At 44.0% G+C, this 13550-nt stretch overlaps 1 protein-coding gene across 1 annotated transcript in view; it reads right to left on the bottom strand.

Moving 5' to 3' along the window:
• Window positions 1-13330, bottom strand: part of SLC16A2 (solute carrier family 16 member 2) — a 17267-nt gene extending 3937 nt beyond the window's left edge. Inside the window, exons 1-5 of the mRNA XM_077764770.1 lie at window positions 13282-13330; window positions 11559-11730; window positions 7460-7910; window positions 6342-6485; window positions 3046-3274 (exon numbers count right to left, since the gene is read on the bottom strand). Coding sequence (XP_077620896.1) covers window positions 3046-3274; window positions 6342-6485; window positions 7460-7910; window positions 11559-11730; window positions 13282-13330 — 1045 coding nt within the window. The remainder of the gene's footprint in view (window positions 1-3045; window positions 3275-6341; window positions 6486-7459; window positions 7911-11558; window positions 11731-13281) is intronic.
• Window positions 13331-13550: the final 220 nt, after the last annotated feature.

Genomic DNA, 13550 nt, shown 5'->3' with positions numbered 1-13550 from the left:
CCCAGTCCTAGGATTTGGCTTTAATCAAAATCTCTTCTACAGGCTCAGTTCAGAAGCCAATAGAGAAGTGGGGAGCATCTCTAAGTCTTAATAAAGCCAGGGTCCACTTTATCTTCTCTTCCTGCCCAACTACCTTGCAAATAATTACTTGCTTATAAAGAGAAAGAGAGAAGATACTGGACCAATAGAATGATCAAGAAAGCCAAACCCATTTCTCTCTTTACCCTCCTGGAATCATCCAGCTGTCTAAAATAAACCCCACTGAAACAGAGGGCCATGAAAAGCCCATTCCCAAAAAATGAATCCATGCACATATACTATACTTAGCCTCTTCCACCAATAAGGGTAAGAGGTTTCATACCCTCTGACAAGGTGGCTTAAATAGAGAATAAGAGTAAAAGGGACTTGAAGCAGAGGTGCTCAGGATTGCTAGTGCCCAGGGAAGACAGGACTCCCCCACTCATGCCCTCCCTGTAATATCAACCTCACCTGCAATGGGGGGCCCAGCAATCATCGGCAGCGCCATCATGCCAAGGAGGTAGCCAATTGCCTGTGAGGCCTGCATTGGGCCCACCAGCTCAAATGCGATGGGGGCCATGATGGTGATGAAGAAGCCATCACACAGACCCAGGAAGAGGCAGACAACGATGAGGCCCCCGAAGCCCCGGCACAGGGGAATCATCATGGACATCAGGCCCAGGAGCAGGAAGGAGATGACCTAGAGGAGCAAGGGCCTTAGGTCATGTTGTGCTTGTCAGTCAAGACCACATAGCAAATCATATCTCCTTTATCAGGGTTTCATGTCTATCATCTATAAATTAGAGCAGGGAGTGTCAACATAGAGAGCAGTTGGGCTAAATAATTACTTAGGCCCTTTTTAAGTCTTGCACTGAAAGATTCAAAGTTTTTAAGAAAGTCCCTACTTAACTGTTATTCCTTCAACATTTTTTAAAAAGGTAAGGGGCATGGCCCCTCCATAAAAAGTTGTCTTTTCACTGGACTCTAAGCTAAAGGAAATTGCTGTTGTTCTGATCTTGTGTTTGGCTGCCCAGGCATTAGGATCTGGGATCGGATCATGCTAGTGTTCTCAGGTCCAGGTAAGGTATTAGAAGAGGAAGGGAAAGAAGTGAAGATAACTTGGATGATGATTACATGGGGGCATGAATGGAAGGCGCAGCTTTCTGAAATGAAGAAGGACCCAGTGCCCATTTATGTGGGTGTCTGCTTTTAGAAAACACCTTGGGATGAAGGAGACCATTGGGAGGTTCACCCAGGTTCCTTATGATTTAGAAGATTCATGCACAACTATAAGATAAAACCAGATCTACCTATCAACCAAGCCATAATGGTGTGGCAATTAAGGGTTAACAGCATTATACAACACAGAGGACCCCATTAACTGATTTCCATCATCTCCAATTACTACCTATTGTATCTAGCTGCCATTTAACATCCTCCATGAGGCCTTGCAAAGTTCAGAAATTTAAAATCTCTCTTTGAACTGAGAATCAGACCTCAAGAAGTGGCCTAAAGTAAGGCTGTCCTACAGGCTGTCACCATTTCTTTTCTAACAGACTGTCCAGGGGTGGTCTGTATACCAGATACATGCACCTGTCTTTTCCAATATTAGGAACTACAGGGTCTAGTGGGTATCTCTTCAGAACCTGAAGTGTACACTCCTTTCCTCTCTCCCAGTCCTATACTCCTGTATCTGACCCAGGGAGAAAGAGGCAAATTCCTGTGATGGAGTATCTTGAGAAGCTCAAGAGAAAGAAGTTTATCCATTGTCTTGTGTTCTCAGCCTGCAACATTTGCCAGCAAGATGAGTTTGGACTCATCTTTCTCTATCTAGGCCTCAGTTTCTCAATTTATAAAATGAGGTAGTTGTACTATAATCGATAAAGATGTATTTCAGTTATAACATTCTAAGATTATTTTATATTACTCTAAGTGGTAAAGCTGGGTCATGTAGGACTGGAAAAGGGGAAAGAATGTTGGGTAAGTAGGGGAAGTGATCAGCAGAAGCACTGGGCCCTAAGCCTAGTTCTGCTTCTGATTAGTTAATGCCTACACCTCCCTTGGAACTTTCTCTACACAACAGAAAGCGAAAGCTGCTTGGGCCTTACTTCTCTCCTAAGGACTGTGGTGAGAAATGAGCTATATGGCTAGGCAGGGGATGCTGTTTTTGCTCAAGATAAAGTCTTGGCCCAATGCTAGCTTACCCTGATTTCTAGCACCATTAGCATCTTGGAGCTGCTCATACTGACAGGGAAGACCTACAGGGGTGGCATGTGGAAGAGGCTGAAAAAGTCATACATTCTCCTATTCAAAAAGCCACCCAGATAAGGCACTTGCTGATATTTGCCCTGGAATTTCAAAATTTCATAACTGGTTTATCTCAATCACAGTCTTTTGAGTTGACTTTGGTCAAGTTACTTATCTCCGGGACATGGCTCTGTCATCCATCACTTAGTATAAAGTGAAGTATGAGAAAAGTGCTACATATGAATTCAACTTTGCCATGACTGTCTGTATGAGTATTTCCCTCAGTTTCNGCCCAGTCCTAGGATTTGGCTTTAATCAAAATCTCTTCTACAGGCTCAGTTCAGAAGCCAATAGAGAAGTGGGGAGCATCTCTAAGTCTTAATAAAGCCAGGGTCCACTTTATCTTCTCTTCCTGCCCAACTACCTTGCAAATAATTACTTGCTTATAAAGAGAAAGAGAGAAGATACTGGACCAATAGAATGATCAAGAAAGCCAAACCCATTTCTCTCTTTACCCTCCTGGAATCATCCAGCTGTCTAAAATAAACCCCACTGAAACAGAGGGCCATGAAAAGCCCATTCCCAAAAAATGAATCCATGCACATATACTATACTTAGCCTCTTCCACCAATAAGGGTAAGAGGTTTCATACCCTCTGACAAGGTGGCTTAAATAGAGAATAAGAGTAAAAGGGACTTGAAGCAGAGGTGCTCAGGATTGCTAGTGCCCAGGGAAGACAGGACTCCCCCACTCATGCCCTCCCTGTAATATCAACCTCACCTGCAATGGGGGGCCCAGCAATCATCGGCAGCGCCATCATGCCAAGGAGGTAGCCAATTGCCTGTGAGGCCTGCATTGGGCCCACCAGCTCAAATGCGATGGGGGCCATGATGGTGATGAAGAAGCCATCACACAGACCCAGGAAGAGGCAGACAACGATGAGGCCCCCGAAGCCCCGGCACAGGGGAATCATCATGGACATCAGGCCCAGGAGCAGGAAGGAGATGACCTAGAGGAGCAAGGGCCTTAGGTCATGTTGTGCTTGTCAGTCAAGACCACATAGCAAATCATATCTCCTTTATCAGGGTTTCATGTCTATCATCTATAAATTAGAGCAGGGAGTGTCAACATAGAGAGCAGTTGGGCTAAATAATTACTTAGGCCCTTTTTAAGTCTTGCACTGAAAGATTCAAAGTTTTTAAGAAAGTCCCTACTTAACTGTTATTCCTTCAACATTTTTTAAAAAGGTAAGGGGCATGGCCCCTCCATAAAAAGTTGTCTTTTCACTGGACTCTAAGCTAAAGGAAATTGCTGTTGTTCTGATCTTGTGTTTGGCTGCCCAGGCATTAGGATCTGGGATCGGATCATGCTAGTGTTCTCAGGTCCAGGTAAGGTATTAGAAGAGGAAGGGAAAGAAGTGAAGATAACTTGGATGATGATTACATGGGGGCATGAATGGAAGGCGCAGCTTTCTGAAATGAAGAAGGACCCAGTGCCCATTTATGTGGGTGTCTGCTTTTAGAAAACACCTTGGGATGAAGGAGACCATTGGGAGGTTCACCCAGGTTCCTTATGATTTAGAAGATTCATGCACAACTATAAGATAAAACCAGATCTACCTATCAACCAAGCCATAATGGTGTGGCAATTAAGGGTTAACAGCATTATACAACACAGAGGACCCCATTAACTGATTTCCATCATCTCCAATTACTACCTATTGTATCTAGCTGCCATTTAACATCCTCCATGAGGCCTTGCAAAGTTCAGAAATTTAAAATCTCTCTTTGAACTGAGAATCAGACCTCAAGAAGTGGCCTAAAGTAAGGCTGTCCTACAGGCTGTCACCATTTCTTTTCTAACAGACTGTCCAGGGGTGGTCTGTATACCAGATACATGCACCTGTCTTTTCCAATATTAGGAACTACAGGGTCTAGTGGGTATCTCTTCAGAACCTGAAGTGTACACTCCTTTCCTCTCTCCCAGTCCTATACTCCTGTATCTGACCCAGGGAGAAAGAGGCAAATTCCTGTGATGGAGTATCTTGAGAAGCTCAAGAGAAAGAAGTTTATCCATTGTCTTGTGTTCTCAGCCTGCAACATTTGCCAGCAAGATGAGTTTGGACTCATCTTTCTCTATCTAGGCCTCAGTTTCTCAATTTATAAAATGAGGTAGTTGTACTATAATCGATAAAGATGTATTTCAGTTATAACATTCTAAGATTATTTTATATTACTCTAAGTGGTAAAGCTGGGTCATGTAGGACTGGAAAAGGGGAAAGAATGTTGGGTAAGTAGGGGAAGTGATCAGCAGAAGCACTGGGCCCTAAGCCTAGTTCTGCTTCTGATTAGTTAATGCCTACACCTCCCTTGGAACTTTCTCTACACAACAGAAAGCGAAAGCTGCTTGGGCCTTACTTCTCTCCTAAGGACTGTGGTGAGAAATGAGCTATATGGCTAGGCAGGGGATGCTGTTTTTGCTCAAGATAAAGTCTTGGCCCAATGCTAGCTTACCCTGATTTCTAGCACCATTAGCATCTTGGAGCTGCTCATACTGACAGGGAAGACCTACAGGGGTGGCATGTGGAAGAGGCTGAAAAAGTCATACATTCTCCTATTCAAAAAGCCACCCAGATAAGGCACTTGCTGATATTTGCCCTGGAATTTCAAAATTTCATAACTGGTTTATCTCAATCACAGTCTTTTGAGTTGACTTTGGTCAAGTTACTTATCTCCGGGACATGGCTCTGTCATCCATCACTTAGTATAAAGTGAAGTATGAGAAAAGTGCTACATATGAATTCAACTTTGCCATGACTGTCTGTATGAGTATTTCCCTCAGTTTCTATGTAATGAGAGGTTGGACTAGATGAACCATAAGGGCACCTCTAACTCTGACAAAGCAGATTCACCAGCTTTTGCAAATCTAACACAGAGTTAAACACAACAAAACTCCTTAATCATATTCTTGTCTAAGACACCTTAGAATATTTAGGAAAACACAGGGCTGTCAGAAGACAGAGAAATCTCTACTATGAGAATAATCAGGGTCCCTTGGAAGTGCTTTTAGGGATTCTCCAGGAGAGTGAGAACTCAACCACCTTCTTAATGGATTGTTTGTAACCACATGTTTTGAAGGGCTGCTGTTGCCCCTCCACAGGGTTCCACATTTGTGTACCTTCTAGTAAACCCAGCCCCGGGAGCAAAAAGCATGAACAAGGTCAGAAAGGTAATACTGCTGCCAGGTAGACAAAGAGACAGCTTGAGCAGTAGTTCCAAGCCATACCAGAGTGCAGTTCACACAGAAACTGCCCACAATATGCCCACTGTGTTACTGTTCGAAGGATTAAAATCTTGCATGGCTATAACAGTTATTTACTTCCCCAAACCTGGTCACACCTATATTTCTTTTGGTTCTCTCCTGTGAGGTAAGACAGGGAAGGCAAGAATTATTCTTATTGTACAAATGAGGAAAGTGAGGCCCAGAGAGAGGAAGTAAGGTTGTGTTTTCTGGCACTATTTTTGTGTTCATCAGGAGGATAACATTTGAGAGCCAATGCCTGATGCAAGTAACTCTGAGAATGTAAGAAGTAAGTGATTGACTTGGTCCTGCTGGCTTAGAGGAGAGAAACACTGGGCCACAGAGAACTACAGATGCCCAAGACCTTCCAAGACAGTAGGGTGTAGCAAAGAGATCAGTCCTCAATGGGGAGCAGCATCTAACTCCTAGCCTCAGTTTCCCTATTTTAGATGGAAGAACCATTATTAATAAATGCTTTCTTTGTAAGTGTTCTTACAGGTTCCATTTACATAGTGCTCTCACTGGATCCTTACTCCATCTTGATGAAGGAGGCAGAGCAAAGACAACTGTCCTCATTTGAAATCTAAGGAAACTGAGGCTCAGAGAATTTGATTGACTTTCCCATGCTGAATGACAGCCTTGTGTCAGAGCTGGGACACAGGGCACAGTAATGACACAAGTTACCATTCTATCCCAAAGGCTGGGGGTAACCTAGCATCTGTGGCAGGCTGTTCCTCCCCATAGCACTGTGGTCAGGGCAAGGTGGTCACACTCACCTGCAAGTAGATCTTCTTAAGTCCAGGAATGGAGTCACTGACACGGCCTGACACAAGACGCCCAAGGCCTGAGGTAGCCCCAATACACACCAAGAGCACCCAGGTCTGCTTGATTTCCAAGAACTCCTCCTCCACATACTTCATCTGAAAAGCATAGCACCAGGACCCCCAGGGACAGAAGAAAGAAAAGGAGCTGACTGGTTAACAGTTGGCATATCCAAAACCCTCTACTCCTTGCTTTCCTGAACCATGGCAAGAGCTCCCTTCCCTTCAATCCCCTCCTTTGTAGCCTTAGCTCCCGAATAAGCTTTCTGGCTACTTCTAACTGCTTAAAAGGCTTCATATCCCTTGGCTCTTTATATTCTGGGCTTCTGAGCAACAGCTAAGGGGAATGGGTATCTCCAATCCCCTTCCAAGCCCTGGCAGGACAGAATAAAGCCTTAACAACTAAGAAAACCCAAGGGCTCCTCCCAAATCCCAATCTAGAGAGATTGGTTATATGTTGTTTCCTAAACAAATCATTTGACCACAAAGACCAGTATTCCACAGAACACACTCTTAGAAAACCCTGTTCTTGGGGCATCTGGGTGGTTTAGTCAGTTAAGTGTCCAACTTTGGCTCAGGTCATTATCTCACAGTCTGTGAGTTCGAGCCCCATGTCGAGTTCAATGCTGACAGCTCAGAGCCTGGGGCCTACTTCAGAGTCTCTGTCTCCCTCTTTCTCTGCCCTTCCCCCTCTCGTGCTCTGTCTCTCACTCTCTCAAAAAAAAAACAAACAAACATGAAAAAATTTAAAGAAAAGAGAGAACCCTGTCCTTGGGTCATCTCAGCCAGTCTTCAACATCCCAATGATGCTTATCTTCTGAAAATCTATCTAGATTTATCAAGGGGAAAGCTACAGGCATGGGCTTTCCCCTAATGAATTCTACTCATTTCCCATTGAAGTCTTCCCTCAGTCTGTGTTCTTCCCACTTTGGGTCTCTTCAAACACTGTTTGGTCTCTTTTTCCAAAGATCCCACCCCTGCCCTTCCAGTGTCCTTCACCTCTACCCTATGGACTTCAGGCAGGCCAAGGGAAGCTTCCTAAAGGTAGGTGGGCCCACCCTATTATTTCTTACCAGGTGTACATAAGGAACGAAGTAGCCAAGGGCAGCAGCAGCAATCCCGAAGGCCCAGATGCGGTAGGTACGTTGGCGGAACACTCGCATGTTGAAGTACTTTCTAAGCTGAGCCAGAATGCGTTGGCACAGGGTGCGGACACCTCTCTTGTTTGGGGTGTCCTGAGAACTGGGTAGGAGTGGCCGGTAGGTGAGCGAAAGCAGGGTAAGAATAAACATGAAGGTACTCAGCACCTGGAAGGTTTGGGCGAGCTTGATCTTAGCCCCCAGTGTTTTGATGAGAAGAGGAAAGGATATGGAGAAGATGCTACTTCCAGCAGACACCACACCATTGGCCAAACCCAGGCGGCGTTGGAAGTAGTGGCCCAGGATGACGAGAGACGGCTGAAAGGCGAAGGAACAGCCACAACCAAAGAGAATCCCATAGGTGAAATAACGCAGGCTTAGTGAGCTGTGGGAGAAATACCAAGAACTATTCTCAGCAGCCTGACCAAAAATCTACCTGCCCTCTCCCTTCACCCTCCTAAGACTTGTATACCCCCACCCTTAACCCACAGCCCCACTTACCACTGACTCTCAGAACAGACAATAAATAGGACTTACTAATGCAGATAGGGAGACAGGGGCTTAGAGAACTAATTTACCTAATGTAGCATACCTGGGGATCAGCAAAACTTGGACTTGACTCTTGGTCTGCATGATTCTAGTTTGAATCATGGTACCCCATCAGAGAGAATCGTTCAAAAGAATGCCAGAATCAACCTATGCAATTCCTGGATAAGAGACTATAAGGAGTAAGTCAGGGCCTTGGAACAGTTTGACCTACTGGTCACCTAGACACCATGGGTAGACTGATAGCCAAAGCTTTTTCTCAAGTAACAAAAGGTCAAGACCCTCCATGGGACTCTACTATCTTTCTCCATGCTAGGGGCCCTTAATATTTCAGAAAATGGCTGGTGGTATCCTGAGAAACACCTCACCCCCAACCCTGCCCAAGGTGTGGATATCCCATGACCCTTTACTACAGGTTCTATATGATCTCCCTGGGGATCTTCACGTAAGGAGTCCCTTTAACTCCAAGAACCTGGTTCCTGTTGCTGGACATGGTATGGATTAGCCTCTCAGAGTAGCCTGTCTGCTCGATGGGAAATGGAGCCTCAAAGAAGTTGTGGGCCTGGCCAAGTAAGACAGGTTTTGTCTTAAAACTCTTAGGTTCTGCCATGGCCATAAGCCTCTTTTCAAAAGAGAAAAGGCCATGGGAAGGTCAGCTTCACCAGCCATCTGCCCTTAGACAATATTGGCACAACCTAATGAAGAATTTTATTTTCTTTATGAAACTCCACATATTTTGCAACAGTTCTTATCTGACCACTTAATACTCTCCATGGTCAAGCAGTTGCTCCCCATAGATGGACTCAGTACTCATAATAAAGCATTAGGCCTATGCTGCAGAGATGATGTATTAGCACTCATCAGTTGTAAGACAACTACCATTGCTTTTCTTTTATTTTTAAGTTTTTATTTAAATTCCAGTTAGTTAACATAGTATTAGTTTCAGGTCTACAATATAGTGATTCGACACTTCCATATAACACCCAATGCTCATTGGGTGCATTCCTTAATCCCCATCACCTATTTAGTCCATCCTCTGAATAACTTCTCTAGTAACCATCAATTTGGTCTCTGTAGTTGAGTCTGTTTCTTGGTTTGCCACTCTCCCTCTTTTTTCCCGCCTTTGCTCTTTTTTTTTTTGCTCCTAAAGTTCCACATATGGGTGAAATCATATGGTATTTGTCTTTCTCTGACTGACTTATTTCACTTAGCATAATAGTCTCTAGTTCCAACTGTGTCATTACAAATGGAAAGGTTGCTTCTCATCTGCTTACATTCACTGGATATAAGCAAAAGCTTTGGTTTCAAAAACGTTGTCTCCACTTGGAGCACATAGCTAAGCTAACTGCTCCTCTTCTGTCAGATTTTTTGGGATTGGCTTGGCCTGAGGGCCTTGTGTAAGAAAGGGGAGTTAGGTGGGTCTAAGGGAGACCTTCAAGGAGAGGGCAAGTGGGGGCAAAGCATGGGATTTGGTTCAGAGTGCTGTCTGGTGGATATGTTTCTAGCTGGGCCTCAAGGAAGGCAGGAAGGCTCTGAATAGACTTAGAAAGGCATCTCCAGCCCTGTCTGCACTCTCCTCCACCTCATGCTATCCAATGGAACTCAGAACCCAGGTTCAGACAACAGGAAGGATGACTTGGAGTTCTAATCACAAGCAGAACCACTTTCCCACCATACATGAAGCCATTCAGAAAGCTTCTTAGCTCTAAAGATGTTCTAAACTGAGGACTGATGGGTATGGGGGAGAGGGGAAGGGGGATGATGGGCATGGAGGAGGGCACTTGTGGGGATGAGCACTGGGTGTTATATGGAAACCAACTTAACAATAAACTATTTTTTAAAAAATAAAAAAATAAAGATGTTCTTGTAGAAAAGGCAAATCGGGTGGGGAAGGGCTTAGGGGCTGGAGAACAGAATGCCTACTCCAATGTGCCTAAAGAATACCAGAAAAAAATATATCTGAGCTCCTTCCCCTCCTGTAACCGAGCTCATGTGTATTGGAAGAGAAATGGGATCCATATGTTGCTAATTTGTTTATACTTTGCTCAGCTCAACTTTAAAAAACAAGCCTCTGCTGTGTAGTGCAGAGACTGGAGCCACTTCTGAGGCCTACCTCCTTCCCTCAGGGGGCCAGGCACTAGCTTACTGAGGGCAAATGAGGCCAACCAGCAGAAGGATCCTGAAAGGGCTTACAGCTGCTGCCATAGGAGGGCTGAGCACATTCCAAGCAAGACATGCTTTTCCCTCCTCTATCCCAGTTGGATGGGATGAAGCCAAGAAATCATTGTGGGTCATATCCAAGCTCTGCTGGAGGGTAAGCTGGGTATCCAGAAATGCTCAAGTCATAAGGACAGCTGGATCCCCCTCACAGGGCCCAGTTGTGACAAAAAACAATTATCATTCTCCACTCTGAGTGAAACTTTAGGCCTAGAGAGCATAATCATAGTCCTTCTCTGGTGAGCCAAGCTCAGAAAGCAAGTCTCTGACAAGTTAGCCATGTCTCCAGGCCAGCATTTTCATACACCAGCCTAGGCAGATTGGAAGTAGGAGGTATAGTAACTTCCAAAGCATCTTTGGCAGAAAGCCAACAGACTTCTTTAGGAATCCCATATTCCTCAGGCCATGGTGGAGGGTTTTTTACTTCTCTCTTCCCCTGTAGACATGATTCTGTAGGATTGGCAGAAAGAAACCAGAAAATTAACATATAGTCTGCTTCTTCCCTGATACTACCAAGTTTTGCCAGTAGAACCAACTGGACCAGAGTTTGAGGTTAGCCTATGCCTAGCTGGGTAGCTGGATATTAGGTTTTTACCGAAGTGAGGGATGCTGCTAAAACATCCTTTCTCATGCCCAAGACATAATTTTTTTCTTTCCCAAATTATCTATACATTGGCAGCCAGAAATACCTAGAAAGGAGCCAGAAATGCTAAACAGCCTTGGGCTCAGCTGACTTCTTTTTCAATATAAGATTCCCTCAGGAATCCTATAATGGTAGGTTTTTCACACGGATTCACTCCAGAAGCTCATTTCCAGGAAGGCAAGTGAGGTCATCAGTTGTGCAGCACATTAAGGGGAAATAGAATAGCAAAGCTGGAAGAGACCTGAAAAGACCATCTGGTCTATTTCCCACATGTTACAGGTATAGAAACTGAGGACCATATAGGGGAATGGTACTCATCAATCGTCCCATAGCCATTTAGTGGCCCAAACTGGATTTAGACCCAGTTTCATGAACTCTCAAGCTTAGGCTCCTCCCACCACTTTGGAACTCTTGGGTACTCTTTTGGGAATATTGTATATCAATGTGTCCTGAAGACCCTACCTAGATGAATCCCATTGTACAACGATTCTCATGATCAGAGTCTTTGAGAACTCTACATAGAAAGGACCACAGAGGATTCTGCAATGAGAAGAGTGTCCCTAGTTGAAGCCCAGAAAGAAACCAAACTTCAGCCGTGGGAAAATGGCCAGCAACTCCTAGCCTTACCTGGTGAAGGAGCTGGTATGGAGGCCTATGAAAGCGACAGCAGCACCTGCAGTTGCTGTGATTCGGCAGCCCAAACGATCAGTGAATATACTCACAATGGGAGAACAGAAGAAGATCATGCCCATTGAGAGGGCTCCTACCCAGGCTGCAGAGAAAAGAAGCACAAAGACAACTTAGCTTAATGTGGTACCTGGTGGTACAGCTGGTATCTCAGTTAGTTCACTGGCCTTTCACAGGGGTCATTGCATGGACCTTACTGCCATCCTTCTGGTCCCTAATGGTCAGAGAGGTTAGGTGATTTTCAAACCACTTGTAGCAGGGCAATGTGAGAATCAGGAATCTAGTTAATAAACATACCCAGAACTTCAGAGCTGGGGCAGAAGGCCTTTAGAGATCATCAAGTCTATGGTGGGACCTTCTAGCTAGCCACCACATGGCTGCACTCCATTTTTCAGCCACTTTGGTCTAACACTTTTGTATGACCATATGACTGAATGCTGACCAATACACTGTAGGTAAAAGTGATACACACCACTTCCTGGCCTGGATCATCAAAAACTCCCATGAGATTTCTGCTTTCCTGTGAGCTACAACTGCAAAGTGATCTTGCAAGCCATGTATTAAGACTGGAATAACTTATATGGGAACCAACTTGACAAAGCACAGAGCCTGGAGCCTGTTTTGGATTCTGTATCTTCCTCTCTCTCTGCCCCTTCCCCACTCATGCTCTTTCTCTGCCTCAAAAATAAATAAATAGTAAAAAATTTTAAACTAAAAAAATTTTAAAAAGAAAGAATCAAACTTCTTGTCCCTTAAGTCACTGAATTTTTGAGGGCCATTTGTTATAGAAATTAAACCAACATAAATTAAAACAAAGAGATTCCTCCACTGCCATTTTACTAATAAATAGTTCCAGAAATATGAAGGTATTTGCCAAAAATCACAGAGCAAGTTAGTGGCAGAGCTGGGACTCAAACCCAACTCTCCTTATTCCTAGTCCAAAGTTCATTGTATATGTCTTCCATTGAGATGAATGAAGCTTTCCATAACTAGGAGGTGCAAGCAGATGTTAGGTATAAAACAGAGGATTCAAGAATTGGGATCATATTTGGACCACCTAGCATTTTAGGCCCTTCCAGGCATGCTAAGCCAAATTTATAGCTGTGAGCATTGTTCCACTCGGCTTCAGGGCCAAGGAGCATGGGAATTAATTAAGCCTTGAGGAGCTAAGGTAAGGCTTATGTTAGACATTGGAGCAGTCCTGTAAAGATGCTAAGACTAAGGAGCAGGGAAGTCCAAAGACAAAGGCCTCCTCAAATTGTATGAGGACACAGGGCAGATTTAGGAGCCACCCAGAGACTTCTAAGGACACTGTGCAAGAGGTCATGCAACCCTCATGCTGAAATCCTTCATCAGAGCCCATGTTTGGCAAATCCCTGACTCCAAGCTCAAATAAAAAGAGTTAATTATGTTTATAAAGGCTCTTATGTGTCCATAACAATCCTCACCAGGAAGGAAGAAATTTACCCTTTTACTTAGATTCTTCCAGCCCATTTCCCTTTGCTTAGCCCTCAGAAAGCTCAAGGGTTTTTTTGTTTTGTTTTGTTTCTTTTTTTTTTTTTTTGAAAGCTGTTATATCATGTTTCTTCTTGGCCCTCTTTTCTAAGCTAAATTAGTTTCCTTAACTTCTTCCCTTAGCTTTAATTTTTAGCTCTGTAATTACTTTGTTCCAAATCTTCATTTTCATCTTCATCATCATCATCAAAAAGCATTCATTGGGAGGCTCCTGGGGGGCTCAGTCAGTTGAGCCTCCAACTCTTGACTTTGGCTCAGATTATGACCCCAGGGTCATGGGATTGATCCCCATGTTGGGCTCTGCGCTGGGTATAGAGCCTACTTGATTCTCTCTACCTCTGCTTCTATCCCCAACTCTCTCTCTCAAAAAAAAAAAAAAAAAAAAACAAAAACAAAAAGCAAAAAAAAACAAAAAAA

The sequence above is a fragment of the Crocuta crocuta genome, unplaced genomic scaffold (assembly GCF_008692635.1).
Source record: "Crocuta crocuta isolate KB4526 unplaced genomic scaffold, BGI_CrCroc_1.0 scaffold6267, whole genome shotgun sequence".
Lineage (NCBI taxonomy): Eukaryota > Metazoa > Chordata > Mammalia > Carnivora > Hyaenidae > Crocuta > Crocuta crocuta.
Note: the sequence above shows the minus strand (reverse complement) of the source record. Positions and strands in the feature narration are given on the sequence as shown.